Consider the following 27,202-nt stretch of genomic DNA (forward strand, 5'->3'; position numbering starts at 1 on the left):
TCTAAAGCAGAAGAATTAAGTATTACAGTACAATACCTGAGTCACCAAAAAGCAGCTGCTAAGGTATGACAGAAATGATCTACAGATATCCTCACAAAACATTTGGCATGTGAAAGGCTTCTGAGAAAAAGTCACCAAAATATCCAGCACCAAGATCTTAAAAATGAATAGTACAGAAGATCTAGCATGAAGAAAGAAAGAAAAAAAAGCATTAAAGACACTACAAGTCTACCCTTTCTAAACCTGGTGCAGATTTTCATTACAACTGATGAAGGAAATGTCTATAGCATTTATTACCGATGGAAACACTAATAAAATTTCTGGAAACCATGACTGCATGCATAAAAATAGTGACACTCTAGAGTAATGCTTGATCTACAAGTTAAGTGTTCATAGCCACCTCAAATTCTGAGAAGGTTAATAGGTTAGTTTAAGTATTTATCAGTGTAAACATGATTATACATAATACTTAAGTGTTAGAGGAACAAGGAGGAAATTCTTGATGTAGGACTCTTAAAATCCAAGCTGGTCATAAATCTGTACTGGCAGCTTTTTCTTAAAATAAAGAAAATAACTCACTGATTTCTTACAGATGAGAACATTCACATAAACTAACTACATATAACATTTAATTAGAACCTAATGAATCAAAGTTTCCCCATCGTTAAAATTGTACAGGATCTGGTCACAGTTAACATCTGGATGTGCTAATAGACACCAAATCTATTAGTGCAAATATGTGACTTCTGACATAAATCAGAAACTTGAGCTTTCACACAGGTTGTTGGGATACAATTCAGTTGCTGCCGACACAGCCAGATCTATTAGCAGTAGCCAGATGAGAGCTCAGTGCCACAATATTCAAGAAAACAAGGACACCCAGGTTGCGTTCAGAGCTGCATCAGAATCTAAACTAGTCATTAATAATAGACACATGACTGCACTGAAACAGGAACAAGACAGTATAAAGGTGTTATAGTCCCATAATAAGCCTAACAATGCAAAAGTCCCTTTACAACTCTGGTTAAGCATCCTCTTGTGGATGATCACCAGGCTGCTGTGTTTGGATTCAACTGCTGAAGCCCCTGGGTCTGAGTAGTGACTGGTCACTGTTAGCTTTAGGTCACTCTGCAGTGCAGGCCCCATATCTGACCTCCCTCTTCACAGAGAGGATCCCACAGTCCAGACCTTTAGACTGTGGTCCTAATGTCTCAGCCCTCCAGAGTCCCTTGTTAGCTACTGCATGCTCCCAGAATAAGATTCATGCACATAGGCCTTCTTTATTTGTAACCCATTTCTGTGACTAGTGTCCTGTTGACTGATACATACTTCATTTTGAGAAGGCTGAACAGTTTCTCTGCATAGATTTTCTGGTTACAAAGCACCCAAGAGAGGATTCCTGCAGAGAACCAAGCCAAACTGGCCCTGCTAAAGGAGGCACAATGAGAAATGGGCACTGAAGCCTAGGGACCAAATCTAAGAGTGCCAGAGTCACGGAACTCCCTCGAGTAAAGTGAAGGTCCAGGGCCTATCAAAAGGAAGGGTGCAATCCTGATACTAGAGAGTAGTACAAGGCGTAGCATGTTCGGTGATCCGTGACACACTTATAGAAAAATATGGGTATCACCACACAGTCTTGGAATTCAAATCCCAGATGGTACTAATACAATCTTTTCTGTCCCTCCTCCTCTCCCACTCATTCAAAACCAAAATAGAATAATCAGAATCTCAGACAGTTAAGATTAATTACTGTCTGAGCAGAGCTAATGCACAATAGTAACCCATAGCAACAATGCTAACTGATAAGGTTTGCACAATCCTCCTCAATTTTCCAGCTGCTGTTTGGTGTCATCATGGCAATGTGGTATCCATGCAGATTCCATCCAAATAAATGGCTAAAAATTTGAGGAGCATAAGACAAAAAAAAAACAAAAAACCAACATTAGACGGAAGAGGAAAAGAACTGGAAATGGAGAAAAAGAAAAAGTGCTACCAGCACAACTTTGGAGTATACCTGCTTCCATTTGAAGAAAAAAAAGAAAAAGAAATACTCCCATCCAACAAGAGCCATTGCCAGAGGTCAACTATAGTTAAATGCACCTTAGCAAGTGTACATTTACCAACCCAATCAGTAGACTCCATTGTCTCCACCACATTTCTACCAACGTCTTCAGACATATATTCATCATCTCCTGCCTTGACTATTATATCCCCTTCTGTGGTCCAAAGGCCCAGCTGTCCAGATTCCAGCATGTACAGAATCACGCTGCCTCCCTTCTTTCTTATAAGTAGAGAGGAGTGCAACCACATCGCTTATCTCGCCTCAGATGGTCCAATTGGCTCTGCCTACTTATTTTGAAATCCAGTTCAGGATAGCTCTCCTTGTGTGTAAGACCTTCCATTTCTTTCCTCTATACTTGCTGCAGCGTACCTTGCACCTACGCTCCCCTGCATCTCCAGAAAAGTGCGAATTTCAACTCGCTGCAATACCTTTCCTAGGCTGAGCCAGCAGACATTTGTATGATAAAGTCAGTCCTGGTGTCAGTGTCTTCAAGAAGGGAAATGAATTGGCGATGATTAAGTCCTCTCTTTCTTATGTAATTCGCTATTTTCACTACTGTGCGAACATCATGATCAATGTCCAGGACATTTTTGCAGAGGGCCTCCTGATGTATAATACAATGCAGAAAAATCACCTCTTTATCAGGGTCGCCTTCTTTTACTTTGTCCTGAATTCTTTTAAAAAGTCCTACATTTTTCCCTGTTAAATTTGGCGATCCCTCTGTGGTTACGTTTGCCAGTTTACTCCAGGGGAGCTTCAGATGTTCAAAGCAGCCAGACGCTTTCTCGTATAAATCCCATCCCTTAGTTGTGCCTTTCATTGATTCCATTGATAAAAATTTCTCTGATTTCAAATTTGTCATCAATTCCTCTGACAAAAATCAAGTAACTGTGCTGTGTCCTTAATGTCAGTGCTGTCATCGAGAGCTAATGAAAACAATGTAAAGCCCTGTGCTTTCTTGTTCAACTCAGAAGCCAAATGTTCATCAATCACTTCTACATGGCAAGCCCCGGGCCCCGCTCCCCCAGCCGGAGCTCGTGGCCCACCCCTGCCCTATACTGTATCTTCTTTGCCCCTCTGCTATTATTTTTATTTAACTTTGTCATTTGCAAAGCTATAAAAAACAAAATTTCATTATACTGAAACTTATTCACAATGGTGTAGACAACAGTGCAGTGATTTCAGTTATGCAGTAGAGAAAAATAATTCCTCCCACTGGAGCAATTACTGGGTCAAATCTTGTGGCATGTGTTAAGAATGTGGTCAAACTAGAGCACACCAGTTTTTATTGCCCTTGTAGCTGTGAATCTAAGTAAAGTTTTCAAAATACATGCTGTACAGTTAAATAAGTGTCCTCAAAAAACAGCTCAACCTAAAGGCGAATTTGCAAGTTTTTTTGTTTGTTTGTTTTAAAGTCAAGATCCCAAAAGAAGAAATTACATAGCCATTTTAACAATGTAATTTGTGATTAACTAAAATTAGCTAAACCCCAATTATCACTTCTAATCTGTCAAGAAATCTGAGCTGCAACTTCTGAGAGAACCAGGAAGATGACAACTTCCAGAAAAAACATTATTAGAACAGGAGTTAAACATGTACCTGTTCATTTACATCTGTTTACGGTAGTTGTGATGTCATTCACTGCCTGCAAAGAACCCAGCAATTCTACCATTCAAATATCTCTGGATCTTAAAGATGCATGTTTTTAAAAATTCAGCTTTAATTATATTTTTAACTGCCACTGAACCCTCCACCACCCACCCTTCTTTTGGAATCTTATAAAGAAGTTTTTAACTTTAGCACAAAACTGTAGTTCACACTGATATAATATCTTTCTGAGAAGGGAGACTATCTCAATATTTATAATACAATAATATTTATATTATGATACTTTATGCCTAAGTAAGTATCTGAACAGGAAAAGATTTATAATGTCGGTCTCTTTAATCTAAGAAACAGAACATAAGGTCCAGTGGCTGAAAAAGAAGTTAGAAAAATTCAGATTAGAAATAAGGTGCAATTTTTTTTTAACAGTGTGGTTAATAACTTAAGGAACTGGAGGATTCTCTACCACTTGAAGAGTATTTAAATCAAGACTGGATGTCTTTCTGAAAGATATGGTCTAGCTCAACCAAATTTATGGCCTTGATGCAGGGTGAAATTCTATGACCTGTGTTGTGCAAGTCAAATTAGATGATAATAATGGTCCCTTCCATGACCCCCAAAACAAATTATGATGTTTGTGCTTCGTATTAACCAACAATAAATGATACAATTTTCCATACTGGAAATAATTATGCATGGTATGCTGATTTTCTGTATGGTTTGAAATATTTCACATCAAGATTCCCTTATTCTGCCAGATCGATGAGCTCACAGTGAACAAACTCCAGAATGAGACAAACATTACTTGCTGCTTCTAGCAACAGGCATAGCAATTCTTTAAAGCTGCTTCTTTCCTTCTTGCCTTCCACTGCTGCTTCGAAAGTAAGAACAGCAGCAGGAGTTCAAATTGAAAGCAACAGATATCAAGGAATACTATGGTGCAAATGGAGGGCTGCTGTGTCAGTTGCATCACTTAAAAACAATCTTTCGTTTTTTTCTTTGGTGCTAGTCTAAATTGGGAGAAGTATTTGTATTTATTACTGCATCACCGAAATGCAAAATGTTGTTGGATTTAAAATTACAATACCGGCACAGGCTCATCTTGGAGAAATTCCTTTAGCAAGTGGGAAAAAAGTGGTTTCATCTTGCGCCAAAACTCAAAAGATTTCTTCAACTATTGTAATTAATATCGATATTCTACATATGGAAGCAATCCAGAATGTTACCTAGTCCACCTTCTGCCAAGGCAGAATTGTTACCTCCTGTACATTTATTAGTTTTCTATCCAGTCTAGTTTTCAAAATGCCAACTCAGCCAATGGTCTTCCACCAGTTCCCTGGAAGGCTATTCCACAGCAAGCTTTCCATTATATCCATTTCTCAATTTAAAGCCAATATTATGAGTTTTATCCTCTCTTGAGCTACACTAAGTAATTCCTCCCCTCTTCAAAATATTTATATATTGTCACGTCCCCTCCTTTGTCATTGCTTAGCCAAGTTTTATATAAAATTTTTAACCTTGTAGTCATGCCCTCCAGATATCTCAATCACTGTTCATGGAATTCCCTCCAATTTGTCAATATCTTGCTAGTAATTAGGTACTTACAACTGCAACACTATAGGCAGGATCACACCCTAGGCATATAGAATGGGGCTATTACCTTCCTGTAAAATGATGCCTTTGTGTACACAGCTCTGTTTTGTATTAACTTTTTTGGTGCCATAAAACATTGCAAACTCATGTCTAGTTTATGTGCTACTGTCACCATTAAACAATAACTGCTCCCCCGTTTCTCAGAGGTTGCTTGTCACTGAATCTGTATTTTAAATCATTTACCCTTAAAGAAAAAAAAGAGTCCATTGATTTGGGGAAGGTAGCAGATATCCTTTTCTGTCTACGTTTGTCAGCACAGTAAGGAATTTAGAAAAGATACCAAAATGGAAAAATGTGGACTATTATTTCTATCTATGATGCATCTCATTTTGTAGTTTTCAGCCCATGGTTCTAAACTTTACATCCTGCCATATTTCTCCAGCTGCAGTTGTATTCATGGCTCTTAATGGTCTAATCTGTGCATTTTTTAAAGGTGTTTTTTACTCACTTTAACAGTTCAAAAACTAACCTAAAATGCAGAGGATTCCATCAGGTTGAGATTTGCTGCTCTGTGTCAGGATGCTTTGGATTTGTCGAAGACGGCTGCAACTGCAAAAGAAAGAGTCAATCCTTAGAGACAGTGCTTAAAAGGACTCAAGATTGGGCTGACCAAGGGTTGGTCTTCCTTTTTTTAAAAATATATATATATATATATATAGATAAGGACATGAAATTCTACATGGATCCCCTCATTTCTCTTTTAAGTAAGTTTAAAGCTCTATTATATTAAACAAAGCAAAAAGTGAACTCCAGTACCCATGATTTTATTTCTATTTTTTTTTACACATATTCATTGTTATAGGGTTGTTTTGTTCATAAAGAAATAGATTTGAGTTTTGAAATTTCAAAGGGGTGATTATAAAGAAAAGTAATTGAAAAAGGAGAATAAAAGCTATTGATGACACTCCTGACAAGGTCTTCTGTTCTTTACACGTTTAGATCCCATAGCTAATTTATTCCCAAGGGCAAAAATTCTTTCACTCCTTGGCCAGGCAAAATTCACATTTAACTTTAGTAACCTCTTCCTTTTAAAAAGAGTTGGCAACATTATAACAAGAAACTGAAATTAAGTATTAGCTGCAATGTAGATTTTTGGAGTCAAAAGGATTATAGACAAACACCATCAGAAATCAAGAACACAGTCACAAATACAAAAAACAGTATTTCTCAATGTTCAAGTGACAATAAATGCCCTCAATAAAAGAAAAACTTTTAATATTAAACAAAAACAATATCTGCCTCCTCTTATTTACTTCTATAGTGCTACAATTCATGTAGCAACTACTCATTAAAGGTTTCCCTGAACTGATGTGAGTGGCTAGAGTCTGACAAGTATCAGTTACAAACATTTAAGGACAGATGTGATTGCTTTCACTGACCAAAAAAAACCAAAACCCAAAACAATTAGTACTATTTTGAAGTGCTTAGTAGCTGAAGTGGACTTCTCAGCCATATTAAATCTAGCTTAAGTTATAAAAATGTGTTTCTCCCAAGATGTACCTTTCATTAAAAAAAGAAAAAGAAAAAGTGTTCACTGACTACACCTCCAGGAAGTATCTGCTTACAAAGCCGCACACAGAGAAAATAAATATTTTTCCTAACAATTAAACAGCTATGTTGTGACAACAGTTTTACAAAGCGTCAAGAACCATAGTGATCCGAGTCACCACCTTCCCCACCAAACTGCTGTCTGCAACACTGGATTTTTACCACCTTGGCAATGCTGGTAGGCAATTTATTGTCTTCCTGTTTACCTAGCATCAGTGCAGTTCCACCAGCACAAGCAACGGCAGGAAGGTTAGCGTATATCAGCTAGCAGCATTTTTCAATCAGGTCACCTAGACCTGTTCTGAGCAGGATTAGTCAATGTTGGTAAAAATATCTACAGCAGCTCTACACTAGCGAAGTCTGAAGAGATTTGGATAGTTTATCTTAAAAAGGAGAAAAATAAGAAGGGACATTGTGAAACTATAGCGAATAGCACAGACCAGGTAAAAAGAAAAGGAGGACTTGTGCCACCTTAGAGACTAACAAATTTATTTGAGCATAAGCTTTCATGAGCTACAGCTCATTTCATCGGATGCATTCAGTGGAAAATACAGTGGGGAGATTTATATACACAGGGAACATGAAACAATGGGTGTTACCATACACACACTGTAGAGAGTGATCAGGTAAAGTGAGCTATTACGGGGGGGGGGAGATGGGGACGGACGACCTTTTGTAGTGATAATCAAGGTGGGCCATTTCCAGCAATTGACAAGAATGTCTGAGGGTGGGTGGGGGGGAATAAAAATGGGGAAATAGTTTTACTTTGTCTAATCACCCATTCACTCCCAGTCTTTATTCAAGCCTAAGTTAATTGTATCCAGTTTGCAAATTAATTTCAATTCAGCAGTCTCTCATTGGAATCTGTTTCTGAAGTTTTTTCATTGAAGAATTGCCATTTTTAGGTCTGTAATCGAGTGACCAAAGAGACTGAAGTGTTCTCCAACTGGTTTTTGAATGTTATAATTCTTGACGTCTGATTTGTGTCCATTTATTCTTTTACATAGAGACTGTCCAGTCTGGCCAACGTACAGGGCAGAGGGGCATTGCTGGCACATGATAGCATATATCACATTGGTAGATGTGCAGGTGAACGAGACTCTGATAGCGTGGCTGATGTGATTAGGCCCTATGATGGTGTCCCCTGAATAGATATGTGGGCACAGTTGGCAACGGGCTTTGTTGCAAGGATAGGTTCCTAGGTTAGTGGCTCTGTTGTGGTGTGTGGTTGCTGGTGAGTATTTGCTTCAGGTTGGGGGGCTGTCTGTAAGCAAGGCCTGGCCTGTCTCCCAAGATCTATGAGAGTGATGGGTCGTCCTTCAGGATAGGTTGTAGATCCTTGATGATGCATTGGAGAGGTTTTAGTTGGGGGCTGAAGGTGATGACTAGTGGCTTTCTGTTATTTTCTTTGTTGGGCCTGTCCTGTAGTAGGTAACTTCTGGGTACTCTTCTGGCTCTGTCATTCTGTTTCTTCACTTCAGCAGGTGGGTACTGTAGTTGTAAGAACTGCTGGAAATGGCCCACCTTGATTATCACTACAAAAGGCTTCCCCACCCCCCACACCCCCTCCCGCTCCTGCTGGTAATAGCTCACCTTTCCTGATCACTCTCATTACAGTGTGTATGGTAACACCCATTGTTTCATGTTCTCTGTGTATATAAAATCTTCCCACTGTATTTTCCACTGAATGCATCCGATGAAGTGAGCTGTGGCTCACGAAAGCTTATGCTCAAATAAATTTGTTAGTCTCTAAGGTGCCACAAGTCCTCCTTTTCTTTTTGGGATACAAACTAACATGGCTACTACTCTGAAATCGTGCAGCCAATGCAGCGTTTCTAGTGAAGACATAGCCCAAATAATAGGCAAGGTGCTGAAAAGGTCAAGCAGATTGGCAAACATTTGTCAATAGCTAAAGGCACATGCAAAAGAACGGTAGGTTTGATAAATTAGCAATTGTTATTACAACTACTACTGCGTTCTTGCAGTTTTCCTTACAGAAAAGCAAAATTTTAATTTTGGACAAACGTGTGTGGTTTTATGTATGAGGACTGAGTTATGTATGAGGACTACGCATACAAAGATAATGCCACAGTATTTTGTTTCATTTAATAAAGTCCTAATACTCCCCGATTGTGGAAAAAACAGCCACCTTCCTTATTACTCTTAATTGCATCCTGTATTCCTACCTCTAATTTATTCAGTGCACTACACACAGACTTCCTTTTCCTGTTGTTTCCCAGCCTGACATTACTGATGAAAGGGGCAGAAATAAAGTGCCATTAAAATGGACTCCCTGTTGAGGGTTATAGACTAGTTTGCCATATATCTGAGCCATAACCACAGCTGTGGTAAGTAGGTAACCTATATTATTCAGCAGATGTAACCGATGTACTTCCACTGCTGTACTGAAGTGTTGCTTTGCGTACGTTTTGTTTCAGATTGGTAAACGTTATACTCCTCCCACAGAAATGTTTGAGACTGCCTCACATATGGTGAAGCTTAATGTCATAGATGTCAGTGAACTAAAGAAACCAAAAGATCCACGGCACAATTATGCAAAATCTGCAAGCAACTAAAAGATGTCTCTTTAGGAGCTTAAATAGATATTTGCTGTCTGTCTGGGAATAAGAGGTTTGTCACATGACAGGTTTCCTGCTCACATACTGCACTACAATCATTTTTAAATATTGAGTCCAAAAGGCTCTCCTATTGTTTTTAAAATAATCATCACTCCTCAACAGTTGCCAACAAAATGTATCCTGGCCTGCTGTTACTGCCATTGTAGCCATAGGCCTGACTCAGATATAAACAGCCAATTATGTTAAATCTGCTGGCAGTTTCGAAATACTGACGAAATGTTCCCTCGGGAATAAAACATGAAAAATAAACTCATTTTCAGACAGAACAACAAGCAGTAGTGGTCTGGATATATATATCACTGCTCTTACCTCAAACAAATGGCAGTTTCAAACACAGCAGTGAGGATAAAAATTGCTGGTTTTTATATGGATTCTTGTTTAAGTTTTTTTTATATACAAGGTTTATTTTTAAAAATAAACCTATTTAAAATGTAAAGATATGACAACATTTATATGAAGGCCTAAACTTATTATAAATGTAAAGTCATGTAAATTAAACAAAAATATTCCATCAGTACATGTTGGCTGCTGAAATTTTAAAGAAAGTCAAACCAGTGAACTGAAATTCACTAGCTAAACACCTGAAATCAGAATTTGTTGACGTACCCAGTCACTTTTTGGACAGCAATAGCCACTTCTGCAGAGCCAAGAGAATATCTTCCTCATTTCAGTTTTTTCAATTAGTTCAGTTCAAAGACTAGTTCAAAGTTGAGAAACTGATTGGGATTGAAAAAGCAGGAAAGCATGTTTTCTTCTTCCAATGTATGAATAAAAACTAGGGGTGAGAGGATGAGATCTACCAGTTCTAAAAACTTAAAGGTGACGATGATCAGAAATTCACTACCTCCCTCCTTCGTTTAAAACATGAGTTAGTTTTAAATGCAAAAAGCATATTTTGATAAAAAAATTCATATATATCAAGAACATTTAAGGCAATTTTATCTAACTAATTACAAACAATTCTAAAATTATACTTGTGTATTTTTCATTGCAATCCAATTTCTATCCAAATGCAGCTTGATGCAAATCATGAGTAAAAAATTAATCTAATAAATAAGAAATGCATCATTCAACATTGTCTAACATAGTAAAACATGCAAAAACTTTAATAAATCTATGTTAAGCTATAATTGCTTAAAGAAATAGTCTCTCCTCCTGGTTAGCAAAACATATCAAATTTCCTGAAGAGCTATATTTACTTGCAAATCAACAGGTTTTAAATGTTACCAACCAATGAGAATTAACCTTTAAGAAAAATACTAAAAAGTACAAATGTAAACAAGATTAAAATCAATTACATAATTTATTTGGATTTAAATCAATCCAAGTTGGGACTCAGTAATCAAAGTTTTTGGTTTTCAGAGTTACAACAGCCTGACCATGAAAGAGCCAAATACCCTCAAAACTCACCAACTTCAACAAGATTTGCAGGTACTCAGCTTCTCTCAGGCTCATGCCACACCTTTGTGAAAACGTAAATGGCAATATTTTCCCCAAACTTTGCATATGGTTTATTTTTCTAATGAGCACCCCCCCCCCAAAATCTGCCTGTCACACAAAGCAGATGAAACTGAAACTTTCCAGCCTTCTTAATACATTATGTGCCACATTAAGAGTTCAGAATCCAGTGTCTTACTCATTCAGTGGAGCTGCTTTTGAGAGTGGGAGATCCAACAGATTACAGACAACACTGAATTTGCAATCTGTTTTACATGCTCTTTAGAGGTCCCCCGCCCCCCCCCCCCACACACGTATATCTAGTTTTAATGTCTTCTTCCTTAAATAAGCATAAATAAGGTTCTACATTTTCCATATAATCTGCATGACATGTTTTAGAGGACCACATTCCATTTTTTTTTGCTTTTTGCGTTCATGAGATTTAAGTCTGTTAGATTCATATTTTCCTTGCACTTTGTAATATTTGCTACTCCAGCTCTGTCTATACCCCATATTTCAAGTGTTTATGGAAGTTCAAAAAAAAAAAGAAAAAAGTTGCTTGGGGTCCCCCAGGCAATTTAGCACATCTGAACACCACTACTGTCCTAAGAGTAAATGCACCAGCACTCATGTCAGAATTCTGTTTTACAACAGCCATGTAGGGTTGGAAGGGCCTACCTCAAAATGGCATCTAGCCTAATAGTTCTCAACTGAGGTTCCGACAAGGTCTTCCGGGGGTATGTCAACTCATCTAGATCAGTTTTTCTCAACATGGGGGTTGTGAGCCCCCAGGGGCAGGGGGGTCACAGGATGAGTTTAGAAGGGTCACAAGTGAAGGGCTGGCATTAAGAGGGTGGCAAGCAGGGCAACTGCCTAGGGCCCCATGAAGTGGGCAGCAGGGCTTGGCCCTCAGCCTCCTGAAAGGGGTACAGTAGTCTGAAAAGGTTGAGAACCACTGATTTAACCCATCCCCCCATGCTGGGGCAATGTTTGTGTACTTGCATTTACACTAGCAAGCTTTGTTTCTGTAACTCACCACCACAGCAGCAGCTGTAACCATTGAACCTGGAGTGCAAACAGAGCTCAGGCCTGGCTTTCCCAGCTAGATATGTGGGTAAAATTCTGTTGAGCCCTGTCTACACCACAGCTACTACCACTAATACCATCAATAGAGATGCACTCGTGGTGAATTACAGTTGAAGTTTGAAGAATAGGAGGACTTGTGGCACCTTAGAGACTAACCAATTTATTTGAGCATGAGCTTTCGTGAGCTACAGCTCACTTCTCGGATACAGTATGCATCCGATGAAGTGAGCTGTAGCTCACGAAAGCTCATGCTCAAATAAATTGGTTAGTCTCTAAGGTGCCACAAGTACTCCTTTTCTCTTTGCGAATACAGACTAACACGGATGTTACTCTGAAAATTGAAGTTTGACTACACAATGACTACAGTCCTGACAACACAGTGACTACCAGAACAAATGCCTCCATCAAATATCTGTTTATCAGTACTTTGGATATCAAAGGTGATAAAGGAGGACACCTGGCTGCTCAAAAAATGAAATGTCCCCCACCCCCAATCTTCTCCTTAACTGGGGCCCAAAGGACACAAGAGCATCAACGACTGTAGGTTAGGTTGCACCATCTGGTCCAAAACTACCCACATTAGTAAGAGGTGGTACATCAGCAGACCTAAAAATAATGAAAAGTAACTAAGTTATTACTTTGAGGAATTTGGCCCAAAGTTAGTTGCAGTTTGCCCATGCAAAAGCTGCACATGCTGTTAGCAAAATCCTTGTTATTGCTCTGTGAAGGTGTACAACTGATATCGAATACAGTAGTCGAGCACATTTGTTGGGTGTGGGCAAATCAAGAGTTGGAGCTACGAGTACAAATGTCAGGCAGACATATTCTAACAGGAGCTTATTTTTATTACAATTAAGAATCTCAATAATAATGGAAGGATTTAAGTACAAGTGAAGTTTTTCCCCAGGTGCAGATAACGAGAAAGCATATGCCAAGTGAGTATTACAACCAGAAAGGTTGCTGTTCTACTGTGAAGTATACTTTGACAGAGACTACTGATACCAGTTTACAGAGTAGACACTGGCCAGGCAAAATATATTTTTCTTATAGTTTGTACACAGGGAATGTAAAATAGTATATTTCTCTCTTGCTCTCACACACACGCACAAATGTTGTTTCTGCAGTTATTCTGGGTGACGTCTCTCTTGCTCCTGGGATAATTAAATCAGTCACTGATTACAAGAGACAAAGCCATGTCTTTATCTGTCACATCAGTGAAAGTCAAATGGTAATGGCATATGACTTTTGAAGGCTGAAGGGTAGTGGAGATGTCGTTTGAACCAAAATAAATAGTAACTAAGTTTGTGATGCTACTTCTACAGTTTGGGCAATTTACTATATTTGTGAATGATCACTGAACACAAAGGGACAGCATCTTTCAGCAGCCCAGCACTGTTGTTCTGAACAAATGCAGTGTTGGTTTGTATACATGCTTTTTCATCATGTACCAAAACAATGCATTCTTTAAATTAAGCTTTTTTTCTTACATAAATGGGTGATAATTAAGGGAAGATATAATATATTAAACCAGGGATAATCTATTTTTTATCAAGGTCCAAATTTCTTGGTCAAGGTATAGTCGAAGTCCAGACTCCAAGGAAAATAATAATAATAAAAAAAAAAGATAAATAAAAGATTTCGGGGTCCATTCAAAAGCATCTGGTGGTCCAGATTTGGCCCACAGTCTGCCTATTAACTACCCCAGTACTAAACCCTGAGCATAATTATACTAATAAAGGGAAGTTGTGAGACAGAGACAAAGCTGTGGCAAGGAAGCACACTGAAGAAATGGGGTAAGAAAATAATGAGGATCATTAACAAAAAATCACCACTTGTCTGAACATCTGTTAATATATTGGTTCAATACCTTTCACTAAACTCATGGAGCTCTCTTGCACTCCCACTCTGCTGGTACTCAGCCAGTGGTCCAACAGTAGATTGCCAGCTGAAAAAAATGCAGATCTCTCTGGCTCCTCCTACTGCAGCCCCCAAACACCAATCAATACTCTCATTCTGATGAACCATGTGTCATTTGGTAGCAGAAGTATCGGCCAATGCACCATGACTGGTTTTCCCAACTGACGCATGGAAAAACCAGAGTGGGGGGCAACATATGAGAGTGAATTTGGCCAAGAGGAGAGGGTATGTGGGTGGGCCGAGACTGAAGTCTCATGTTGTACCGCCAGCTGAAGACAAAGGGGCATTTCAGAGTGGTAATGTAAGACAGAGACTTCTGTCTTGCTGGTTAAGAGAGCTGTAAAAGATAACTGCCATTCTATCTGAAGCAGTGTAAGACAAGCATAGCATGGACATAACGACACAATATTGTAACCACATAGATGAAAGAACAATCAATTGCTGTACTACCATTTGATTTCTTTAGTCTAGACAAAGATTTCACTCCTTGGCCAGTAGGTGTCAAGTAGATTTTTCAAGCACTGAGTATCACTACCTACTCATTTTGATGACAGGTAATTTAATTTTTTTTTTCTATTCACTTTCTCAAGACTTAGCTAAAAAAATTTCAACAATGATCTAAAAAAAGAAGTTGAAAAAAATCTTGGTGAAGCTTTGTGGGAAAATGACTAGAAAAAAATATTTGTTTTACTTTTTTCTCAACAACTAAGAAAAATCTTTACATTGAAAATAATATTTCACTAAGAAAGGTAACAAAAACATGCATCCCTCTCTTCTGTCCCCCTCACTCCATGAGTGTCACCCCTCCTGCCCTTGTCCATGCTCTTCCTTAGTACACTTACACCTGGGTCTGCAAACAGAAGTTGTATCACTAACTACATACTCCTGGATGCCATTCTGCACCAAAAAATTAAAAATTCTACACACAATATTTTAAAACGCTGCAAATTCTCCCACCTCTGGCACTACCCTGACACAACACAAAGGCCGGACCTGCCCCAGAAGCACAGTAGGGCCCTACCTCTCCGCGCCAGGTGCACCAGGAGTGGGCAGGAAGGCAGGCTCAGCACAGCAGGATCCAAGTGTGGAGGGGCTTAGTGTGGGGAGATCTGGGTGAGGAGAGGTATGAGTTGAGAGGGTTCTGTGCCGGACAATCTGGGTGCGGGAAGCTCAGTGGGGAATCCATGGGGGGGATCTGGATTGTTGGTGTGTTCTCGGTGCAACGGTAATAGGATTCTGCAGGGGGGTCCAGGTGAAGGTGGTTGGGACTCAGCAGGGGTGGGGGGGAAATAGAGCTCAGCAGGGGTCTCTGGGGGGTCCAGATGCTAGGGGAGTAGGATTAGGATCCAGGTGCAGCTGTTTGGGGCTTGGTGGGGTGGGGATGCGGGTGGCCCGCCAGGGTGGTGCAGGGGGAGTGGGGCTCATCGGGTGGGGGGGGGTTCTGAGTGCAGGGGGATGAGACTTAGTGGGAGGGTCTCAGTATGAAGGGGTCTGGATGCACAGGGGTTGGGCAGATGGGGGAGCAGCTCCCTGTACAGTGATCCCTCCCCCTGCACCTGAGGAGCGATGAGTGCAGGAAGCAGGGGGAAGATTGCAGAGCTTCCTGCAGCTGGGGGAGAAATCTGTTGGGGTGGTCTGACCCAGCCCCAGATGCCATGCAGGGGAAGAGGCACCCTCCGCAGCACAGCCAGGACTAGCAGCTGAGACTGGCACAGGGTAGGAGCCATGAGCTGGGTCTTCCCCAGTCCCGCCCCCTGCCCCAGAGTGATTTACCTCCCTGCTGGCTGCCCTGGGCACCCAACACATACTGCTGCGGAGGGTTGCATGACCGCTCTTCTGGCTTCCCTTTGCTTCCCCATCAGAAAGTCAGTTTTTCTGCAGGGAAGCAAAGAAATCTGCAGGGGACATAAATTCTACACATGCGCAGTGGCGCAGAATTCCCCCAGGAGTAGCCTACACCATTATAGCTAAGGCAGTTAACAAAAACAAAAAAAAATCTTTTGTGGATACAATAATACCTGTACGAAACTGCTTATAGATGTATAGCTTATTCTCTCTCCATATGGGAGTAAGCTATATCTGTACAAGGCACCTTTATACCAATATAAATGCATGCACACCTGTCAGTTGTACCAGTGCAACAATTTCAGTTAAAACAAAACGCCTCTAACCAACTACTCGTACAAAAATCTGCACATAGACCAGGCCTTGGCTGAAAACAAATATATCCACTACCATGCCTCCCTCCTGCCTGAACGTTCTTCATCTTTGGAATAAGTGCTCAACTAATTTTGTTAGTCCACCAGTTACATTAACCATCTCTAGTCCACAGGACAACCGTTTCAAAGATTTTTGGGAAGCAATCCACTTAAAAAGTCATAAAACTCTTCAAAGTGAAACACATACCTTTCAATGTGTTTTCAAAACGAGAGTCTCATATACAACATATATATAGTCCTCCATAATATATATCAAGAACAGCACAATTATACCAATACACAATATAAACCTTCAGTAGGAATATGTCCTCAGCATCAAGAAATTTGGAGACAATTCCCTTAATCCCTCTACCCCCAACACACAGCCTCAGAAAAATTTCTGCAAAAACACAGTAGCATGTGCCTCAATGAATATTCAAGAGGTACTATGAAGGGCACTGAACATGAGGATTTTCCACTGAATGCCTATCTAAGATTCCCATTTAAGAAAGCTAGGAGACCTATTTTAGAATTTTGCTTTAATAGTACAGTACCTCTACCTCTCGTCTAAATATTTCACCTGTCAACGAACGCCATGACAGCCTTACTGAAGCACTTTAATAGACAGTGACTTTACATTTTTCCTACCTCTGAAGTAGTAACCTGTATTATAAAGTACAGATCACCAGTGTTATCCTTGTTTGTAAACTAAAGTAGACAGCTCTGCAAGGGTTACACAAGGGTGGGCAGCTATTTATAATTCTATAACAAATAAATTTAACTTGTATTGTTAGCTGAGATTTTTTTACCCAATATTTTCTTTAAATATTTTTTGCATGAAAATACATGCTTTTTTAAAATTAAATCTGGTTCTATCCTACACACACACAAAAATCAATCTCATTAAGAACCAAGCAATACATCAATTTTTGAAACAACACACTTCTTGGAAGACTTCTTTTAGCTGTTAAGTATTCATTAAATTTTTTTAAGACAATTTAAGATTCTTTATTCCATTTTCCTGATACAGTGCCCAGGATTTCAGCTATGAATGCCAATTTCCCAAGCACCCTACAGAAGTCCAGAAACTCTGAAGCACATGGAAGAGATCCAAGAAAAGTTATCTTGGGATGTTTCTCCATTATGATATACTCTAATAATTTTCCATTTGAGTTTGGGGGAGCAGGACTGTTTTGTTTTATTTTAAAGTTACTTCTATTAGCTACCACAATTCTTATTGGCAGTCTGGGAGTATTCATTGCAAACAGACTTTTTTCCTCCCCATTTGAATTGAAACAGTTACAGTGCATGAAGTGAAATGGAGTGCCAAAGCAGAAAAAATTAGCAGATGACATTTGGCATGTTAGTGGGAGGAGTTACAGATGCTGGCTGGATATGCTAAGGCAGCTCAAGACTCACAGATGTTTCTAAGGAATCAGAAATTCTCCAGGCAGCACTGAAACAGGATCACATATTCCAAGGTCACTTGTTCCCCTAAGCAAAGAAGCTTGAACAGAAACCATTTTCTCTTTTAGTAAATGAAAATTAAACCATATGGACTCAAAAGAACACCTTGTTATTTCAAATTTTACAATATATACTTTCCATTTTCAAACAAAAATGAAGCAGTGTTAATTTTAAAACATCAGATTTCAACATCAACAGCTGAAGGACAAGCAGTTTCAAAGAATAAGATTCCCCTTTCTCCTCCCCACCTCTCATAACTAATTCAATTTCCCACTACACAAGGAAGAAGAATTTAACCTTCACACAACAGCTTTCTTAATACACTGCAGACAAACAGAAAGACCACCATTCTTTGAGCTAGCCTTGGAGGATTTAACACACAGGCATATACCCTTAAAGAATGGCAGTCCCATTTTTGGCTACTTTATGCATTGCTTAGGAAAAAAGAGGAAGACATTACAAAAAATATTCATTTAGCCATTTTAATTTTGGTAGCTCTGCAAAACATTTTGTGGTGGCATTTTGGGTGCTGCATATGCTAGATCCCTGTTACTCTAGTGTCTAGTTTATGTAGTGAACTGCTGCCATATATTGCATTTTAATTATCCAGAGCCTCTGGCACCTCATCCTGTTCATGGTACTTTATAATCAAAACACCCACGTGCTCCCTCTCAGCTAGGCTACTGGAATCGGGTAAGAAAAAATGGACAGAGCCCTAGCAACCCAACAACAGCAGCGCCCGGACCTAACGCCTACAATGCCAAGGGAATCCCCTCCCGCGCACCCCCATGCTCTGGCTCTCCACACCCCATTTCAACCCCCCACCATGCACACCACCCTTATTGCCCATCCCTCTACACCACCCCCAAGCCACCCCTTTCTCATAGACCACCCTACGCTCCTAATCCCCTCTCCCAATCCCACACCCCCACCCCCTACAACTACGCCCCCGGCCTATAATGACCCCACCATTCCCAACTAACCACCCCTCCCCCGCAGGTCCCTCCCCCACCCCCCCTGACTCCCTATGCCTCTGCCCCACCCCCCCAGGTCCTCCCATGTCACTGCCCCACTCCCCCCCCCCCCGATGCAGATGCCCCGCTCCCACTCCCCGAACCCTCCCCCACCATTCCCCAGACCCCCAACCACCCCTGCCCCGCCCCCGCAACGCCCCCCCTGACCCCAACCACCCCTGCCCCGCCTTGCCCCAATACTCAGACCCCCACCACTCCTGCCCCGCCCCCTCAGAGCCCAACCCCGGACCCAAACCACCCCTGCCCCGCCCCCCCGCCGTGCCCCAATACTCAGACCCGCACCACTCCTGCCCCGCCCCCTCAGAGCCCAACCCCGGACCCAAACCACCCCTGCCCCGCCCCCACAGCGCCCCACCCCCACTCCTCAGACCCCCCGCCACCCCTGCCCCGCCCCCGCAGCGCCCCACCCCCACTCCTCAGACCCCCGCCACCCCTGCCCCGCCCCCGCAGCGCCCCACCCCCACTCCTCAGACCCCCGCCACCCCTGCCCCGCCCCCGCAGCGCCCCGCCCCCACTCCTCAGACCCCCGCCCCCCCGCCCCGCCCCCCCCCCACTCCTCAGACCCCCGCCACCCCTGCCCCGCCCCCACTCCTCAGACCCCCGCCACCCCTGCCCCGCCCCCGCAGCGCCCCGCCCCCACTCCTCAGACCCCCGCCACCCCTGCCCCGCCCCCACTCCTCAGACCCCCGCCACCCCTCCAGTCCCCAGGCGGGGCCGTTACCTAACGACGGACTCGGCGCCGCCGCGGGGCCTGGAGCGGCCCCTCCGCAGAGCGGCGGGCGGCGGGGGCAGCAGCAGCGGCGAGCGGGGCGACAGGGCCATTGTGCGCGCGGAGCCGGGCGCGGAGCGCAGGGGCCGCTGCTCGGAGCCGGGCGGGGCCGGCTCGCCCCGGGAGCCTGGGAGGGGGCGGGGCGAGAGCCGGACCGCACCACCCCGCCCGCTCGGGGGGGGGGGAGGGGGAGAGCGCGCCCGCTCACCGCCCGCGGCCCGGACTGAGGAGACCCCGACCCCGACCCCGAGGAGGAAAGAGGTGTCCCCGATACCGCCTCTGCCCGGCCCGGCCCGGCCCGGCGGAGTAACCGATACCCCCCCGCTACTGACAATGGTACCGCCCGGCAATCGGGGGGGGGATGCAAACCTGAGCGCCCCGCCCCTCACCTACCCCACAGCACCCCCCAAACCACCCCCCAGCCCCGCCCCAGCTCCCCCAAACCACCCCCCAACCAGGGGCCCCAGCTCCCCGTCACCTCCCTCGGCCCCCCCAACCACCCCCCAGCCCCGCCCCAGCTCCCCCAAACCACCCCCGAGCCCCGCCCCAGCTCCCCATCACCTCCCTCGGCCCCCCCCAAACCACCCCCGAGCCCCGCCCCAGATCCCCCAAACCACCCCCCAACCAGGGGCCCCAGCTCCCCATCACCTCCCTCGGCCCCCCCCAACCACCCCCCAGCCCCGCCCCAGCTCCCGTCACCTCCCTCGGCCCCCCCAACCACCCCCCAGCCCCGCCCCAGCTCCCCCCAACCACCCCCCAGCCCCGCCCCAGCTCCCCGTCACCTCCCTCGGCCCCCCCCAACCACCCCCCAGCCCCGCCCCAGCTCCCCCCAACCACCCCCCAGCCCCGCCCCAGCTCCCCGTCACCTCCCTCGGCCCCCCCCAAACCACCCCCCAGCCCCGCCCCAGCTCCCCCAAACCACCCCCCAACCAGGGGCCCCAGCTCCCCGTCACCTCCCTCGCCCCCCCCAACCACCCCCCAGCCCCGCCCCAGCTCCCCGTCACCTCCCTCGGCCCCCCCCAAACCACCCCCCAGCCCCGCCCCAGCTCCCCCAAACCACCCCCCAGCCCCGCCCCAGCTCCCCCAAAACACCCCCCAACCAGGGGCCCCAGCTCCCCGTCACCTCCCTCGGCCCCCCCCAACCACCCCCCAGCCCCGCCCCAGCTCCCCCAAAACACCCCCGAGCCCCGCCCCAGCTCCCCATCACCTCCCTCGGCCCCCCCCAAACCACCCCCCAGCCCCGCCCCAGATCCCCCTTACCTCCCTCGGCCCCCCGAACCACCCCCTAGCCCCGCCCCAGATCCCCCAAACCACCCCCGAGCCCCGCCCCAGCTCCCCGTCACCTCCCTCGGCCCCCCAAACCACCCCCCAGCCCCACCCCAGCTCCCCGTCACCTCCCTCGGCCCCCCCCACCACCCCCCAGCCCCGCCCCAGCTCCCCCAAACCACCCCCGAGCCCCGCCTCAGCTCCCCATCACCTCCCTCGGCCCCCCCCAAACCACCCCCCAGCCCCGCCCCAGATCCCCCTTACCTCCCTCGGCCCCCCGAACCACCCCCGAGCCCCGCCCCAGCTCCCCGTCACCTCCCTCGGCCCCCCCAACCACCCCGTAGCCCCGCCCCAGCTCCCCCAAACCACCCCCCAGCCCCGCCCCAGCTCCCCGTCACCTCCCTCGGCCCCCCGAACCACCCCCCAACTCCGCCCCAGCTCCCCCAAACCACCCCCGAGCCCCGCCCCAGCTCCCCGTCACTTCCCTCGACCCCCCGAACCACCCCAGCTCCCCGTCACCTCCCTCGGCCCCCCAAACCACCCCCCAACTCCGCCCCAGCTCCCCGTCACCTCCCTCGGCCCCCCAAACCACACCCCAGCCCCGCCCCAGCTCCCCGTCACCTCCCTCAACCCCCCGAACCACCCCCCAGCCCCGCCCCAGCTCCCCGTCACCTCCCTCGGCCCCCCCAACCACCTCCCAGTCACCTCCCTCGGCCCCCCCAACCACCCCGTAACCCCGCCCCAGCTCCCCGTTACCTCCCTCGGCCTCCCAAACCACCCCCTAACCCCGCCCCAGCTCCCCGTTACCTCCCTCGGCCCCCCCAACCACCCCCCAGCCCCGCCCCAGCTCCCCGTTACCTCCCTCGGCCCCTCCAAACCACTCCCCAGCCCCGCCCCAGATCCCCCAAAACACCCCCCAGCCCTGCCCTAACTCCCCGTCACCTCCCTTGGCCCTCCCAAAACACCCCCCAGCCCCGCCCCAGCTCCCCCAAATCACCCCCTTACCCCGCCCCAGCTCCCTGTCACCTCCCTCGGCCCCTCCAAACCACCCCCTAGCCCCGCCCCAGATCCCCCAAACCACCCCATTGCCCCACCCCACCTCCCCATCACCTCCCTCAGCCCCCCCAAAACACCCCCGTAGCCCCACCCCAGATCCCCCAAAACGCCCCCCTTACCCCGCCCCACCTCCCTTGGCCCCCCCAAAACACCCCCTTGCCCCGCCCCAGCTCCCCGTCACCTTCCTCGGCCCCCCAATGACACCCTGGCCCCGCCCCAGCTCCTCATCACCTCCCTTGGACCCCCAAAACCACCCCCTTATCTCCATCCCAGCTCCCCGTCACCTCCCTCGGCATCCCCAAAACACCCCCATTGCCCCACCCCAGCTCCCTGTCACCTCCCTCAGCCCTCCTCAAAAGACCCCCAGGACCCCATCACCTCCCTCAGCCCTGCCCCCAGGATTCCCCAAACCATCCCCAGTCCTGCTCCCAGATTCCTGTCACCTCCCTCAACCCCACCCCACCCCAATCCTGCCCCCAGCCCCACTAAACTAGCCCCGCCCGCAGAACCCTGTCACCTCTGTCAGCCCACAAACCACCACCCTGCCCAGCTCCAGCCCCTCTCCCCAACCCCAGCCCCCTGTAATTCCTTAGTTCTATGCTTTAAAGCTTTGGAGTAATTAGGGCATGTCCTGGTGCAACCTTAACTGTCAGTAAATGAATTTTTGTTTGTATTGACTTTGTATACGGTCCCTTCTGACCTTAAAGTCTATGAGCATTGATGAAAAATGAAACTTTTAGCACACACCAAAACGGGGTGGGAGGGGGACAAAAAAGGAACATACATTGCTCACTGTAGCAGAGAAGTGGAGGAAGTACTTGCAATCCTTCCACGTTTTCCTAGAAGCAGTGTCTCAGATACATCAGGAACACTGAAATCCTCCACACTGTCATGTGTGGCAGGGGGTCAATATCCACTGGCTCCAGTCAGCCAGTTACATTGCAAAGCTCTGTGCCAGGGAGCTCATAAAGATCTGTGGTTTAACCTCAAACTACAGGTGCTCAGCTGGCCACGTGGCAGAGAGGCCCATGCCTAGAAATCAAGCCAGCAAGCCACAGATGCTGAGGCAGTACGTTCATAGTGGATTAGTTTCTGGGCCTTGACATCAGCTAAGCAAGCTAGGGATGCTCAACTCGTGACCTCCCAAGGGGCCTGAGTCTTCACTTCAGCCCCGCAAGTTAAAGATGCTGACCCATTGATCTCATGTAAGCCACTGACCTCACAGTAGCCTGCCCCGGGAGCAGCACCGCAGTCTGACAAGCGCCTTTACTTTGGCATCATTGCAGCAATTTAGAAACGCTGAGCCACGAATCCTCCCAAAGACTGTGCCTTGGTTTTAGCCCAGCAAGCTAACGGTGCTGAGCAAGAGCAGTCAAAGAAGCCACTGCCGGAACAGTTTCCACAGAAGACTCCAATGCTTAGCCAGTAACCTCACAAAGACAAAAACCCTTCTCTCTGTCCACACGCTATTCCTAGGTGCTCTAATCCGCAAGTGTGGCTTTGGCTACCATCTTTATGCTGACAAGTCACAAACCTTACCTCCCTGCTCATGGCCTATCTCAGTCTCCTGTCTTTCTTACATGGCTTCTTGATTGTCCAAGCTCAACATGGCCTACCCGAGATTTTGATCTCCCTATCCCAAGCCCTTGCTTCTGCCCCCTTTCTCTATCACCATGGACATTACACCAACATAATCCAAACGCCACAGGCCTGTAACCGGGGTTTCACTTCTGACTTGGCCCCTCTCTCAACCCAACATCCAGACTATGTCTAAGCCTGGCTGCCTTTTCCTACATTATTTCTCAAATATCTGACCTTTTCTATGTGTCCAGACTGCAACTGTCTAGTCTAGGCCCACCCTGCACCTCAACTACTGTAATCTCTTCCTCCCTAGCCTTGCCCACTCCAACCAACCCCCTCAGAACTGCATTCAAAGCACTGCTTACTAGGACACTCTTCCTGCTTGGCTGCTCTTCTACATCACCGCTTTGCGCTTTTGTTCACTGCCCCTTTACCACTGCATCAACTACAAACTTCTTGTCTTCATCTTTAAGACCCTTAACCACTGAGCTATGGCCTCTACCTATCAGGTTTAGTATACTAGTGCAATATTAAGCCCTACCTTCACAATGCCAGCCTTTATTGCCCATTAATCCGCTTTCTCCTCTGATGCCCGTTTTGCATGGGAAAAGTTCCCTGCCAAAATCAAAAAAACCACTACCTTGCCCTCCTTCAAATCACTCCTTAAAGACTTACCTCTGTCAGGATGTCATGAAAGCACAAACAGCTGATAAAGGCCTGGTGGTGCAGAGCAGAGGTTATTGGTTTTATGCAAAGCACGCTAGTTTGGCTGTTGCCATGTTGTCCCATCATCTCCTATTGTCTTTTTCTTCTGACTGTTGCATCATGTCATTTCTGGAACAGGGACTGTTTTTATTTCCAGTATCCATAAAACCTGAGTACCTGAGTCCTGACCTGGATCACTCAGCACTTGTGTAACACAAATACCAGAAGTCCTGTGCCTTGACATCACCCAGCTAACTAGATGTGCTGGGCCAGTCACGCTCACAGAGGTAGATGCCTTGATACTAATCATGCAGGCTAAAGCTGCCATGCAAGTTTCCCTATTCTCCCTCTCCTGGGAAAGATTGTTGCCCCATAGGAGTTCTTCCTTCCCTACAGATTAGCAGAGAGGTAAAAAACAAAGATCCTGCCACTTTCAACTCTCCCTTCTCTCTAGGAGAAAAAGGAGACCCTGCCATTGGCTTCCCCAACTCTACTCAGAATTGTGTAGAAACAGATTGGTCCAGCCCATTCCCTTTCCACTTCTGGTACTCTCTATTATGGGGCGTGGGTGGAGAAATGTTCCTCTTTACAGTTTCATACTCTGCACACACATGCAGATGCTCAACTTAGTTCTGGATATGACCTGCTTTGGGATATGGACTCCTTTCAGATATATTTATTTCACTGTCCCCATTCTCTTCCTCATGTCATGTACCATCAGAAAAAATACACTGTCAATACACAGTGACATCAACATGCAAGCAGACATAAAGTCACTAAAATTAGTGAGCTCCTCTTACTGGGGCTTAACTTCTGTCTTATTTTCCCCATGTGTGAAATGGAGAGAACACCATTTACGTCTCAGTGGTATTCAGTTTAATGATGTTGACATTTGCAAAGTGCTGTGTAAAGAGTTAATATTTTAAAGACCTACAACTCTCTGGTGAGTTAGAGACCTGGGAGTTGCTAGGCACCAACTAATTTGTACCTTGCAAAAAAATTTTAACTCTTGGCAGCTTTGCACAGAGCCTGATATAAGCATAAGAACAGGCATACTGGGTCAGACCAAAGGTCTATCTATCTCAGTACCCTGTCTTCCAACAGTGGCCAATGTCAGGTGCCCCAGAGGGAATGAACAGAACAGGTAATCATCAAGTGATCCTTCCCATGTCACCCATTCTCAGCTAGGCTTTGTGCCTCTTCCAGTGAGACGCTGACAGGGAGGAACTTGAAGATCTTCCCCTGTATATACCCTTTTTGTAGAGTCAGTTAAAGTTTGGATACATCCCAAAGAATCATTTCATTAAACCTTTCCAAAAAATCTCAACTCCATGCAGTGCCTGGTGGTCAACATTTTTTGGACATGAATTAGTTGCATTGGGGGAGTGAGAAAATTATTTCACAGGCCCACTCAAAAATGCTAAGGACAGTTCTTCATATACCTTTCCCAGCTCAAGAGAGAGCCTATATCCCCCAAGAGGGAGTCACTCCAGTACTAACTACTATAAGTGTCTGCCCCACACAGGAAATTCCAATATGACCACAGAAGAATGCACACACATATCTCCCTCTGCTCAGAGCCACCAAGACCTACAAGAGTCACTCAAACACACACACACTCAGGAGAGACCGTACACTCCATCACCACCACAGATGGAACAAGGGAAAACCTGAGACTGTCTCAGGCAAGTCAACCAACCCAACAGATGAAAGAGATCCATTCCCCCTTTAATAAAAACCATAAAGATGAAAAGCGGGCATCAAAAACTAAAACAAAATGTTACTCCCTGAAACTCTCCTCCAGCGGCTGTGTAGGATTGGCACTTTTTCCAGATTTCTCTGATGCTTGTAGGAGTCAGGATCACATGACAAAATTGAGAAGATCCCAGAAAAAGCAGGAAAGATGTCAAATTTACTGGAGTATGACTGGCGTGGAAGGGATCCAGAAGATGACTCAGACTCCATCCAGCAGTGACACTAGAGGGGAAGATAATTAACTTTTTCTGAGGTTTGGTATCACACTATTGTTTGGGATCCTCTAAACTGTACAGCTACAAACTCTGTATGAAATGCACAACAGTCTTTAAAGAAGAAAAAGAAAGAAAGTTGACTTGTTGCGAAAAGAGGATGCTTGCTGCACATGCTGTTCAGTGGTTCTTCCTGACCTAGTTCTCATCCAACATTAATCTATAAAATCTGGGTTAAGTATAAAATCTCTGTCCCCTTGACCTAGTGGAGATGCTGCTTGCTGTGCCTTTGGCTCAGATTGCCTGACTGTACTTGTCTTTTTTACCTTTGGAAAATGCTAGGTTTGCAGCCAGGCTTTTAAAAATAAACTCCCCCATTGCACCTGCAGAGAATTTTGTTGTTGTTGTTTTAAAATATTTGTTTCTGGAAAAACAGATGGGCTAAAAATAGCCTTCATGTATATGCTGCCTTACCTACTGTAAGATCCTACTTTCCTTTACACACTAGAGACACCTAAACTTTTCAACCCTATGCTGGCAGCTTGCCAGGGGTCTGTGGGCTACACCTTATTAAAAATAAATGCACAAACCCCACAGTATTGGCCGGTACATGTATCTTCCTTCTTAAATGAATGGATTGTTTGAATTTAGCAGCAGTGACAGCTGAATCTGATCACTCTTTGATCACCTTGCACTTACACTAAGGGTGGGCCTTAGGCCTTACTTTAGGACTTCCGAGAACACGCTTGGCCCTTGTGTGGTTCTTTGGTCTCCCCTGAAATCGATTTATCTTAGCACCTTTCACTGTCATATTGAATACTTTGCCCTTCTATAGCAACATCCATCCAAAGACCTCCAAGTGTTTTAGAGACATGAAAAAGTCCCTTTGCAACCTCTTTGTGATACAAGAAAATATCACTATCCAAGGTGGAGAAACTGAGGCAGGGCACATAGGTGACTTGTCCACCATGACTCAGAAGCAGAGCCAGGAATAGAACCCAGGAGTCCTGATGTCCAGTCCTGATGGTCCAACAAGACCATCTCCCACAATACATAATGATCAATCTACCTACCACTGAAATGTAACTGAGATTCTGCACCAGTGACCTAACAGAAGAGTTGCAACTGAAAAATTATGTCCGTCTATAAACACGGAGGGATTTTATCATTAGTTGTTATTGAGACAAACTGTAAACTACCCAAGATGGGCTC

The 27,202-nt window shown here is 45.5% G+C and overlaps 1 protein-coding gene across 5 annotated transcripts in view; it reads right to left on the reverse strand.

The window, feature by feature from the left end:
* DNAAF9 (dynein axonemal assembly factor 9) overlaps positions 1-19,530 on the reverse strand; it is a 134,598-nt gene extending 115,068 nt beyond the window's left edge. For 3 of the 5 annotated variants that reach the window (XR_012158784.1, XM_073342971.2, XM_073342970.2), the window contains exons 1-2: positions 19,368-19,530; positions 5,790-5,869 (exon numbers count right to left, since the gene is read on the reverse strand). Coding sequence is in view for 2 of the 5 variants with exons in the window: in XM_073342971.2 (XP_073199072.1) it covers positions 5,790-5,869; positions 19,368-19,468 (181 nt within the window). In the remaining 3 variants the exon portion in view is untranslated. Of the gene's footprint in view, positions 1-36; positions 182-5,789; positions 5,870-19,367 lie in introns of those variants that run through there. The other 2 variants (XM_073342973.2, XM_073342972.2) reach the window with 1 other exon arrangement.
* Between the last annotated feature and the right edge of the window lie 7,672 nt (positions 19,531-27,202).

Source organism: Lepidochelys kempii, chromosome 4, assembly GCF_965140285.1.
Source record: "Lepidochelys kempii isolate rLepKem1 chromosome 4, rLepKem1.hap1, whole genome shotgun sequence".
In the NCBI taxonomy this organism is placed as follows: domain Eukaryota; kingdom Metazoa; phylum Chordata; order Testudines; family Cheloniidae; genus Lepidochelys; species Lepidochelys kempii.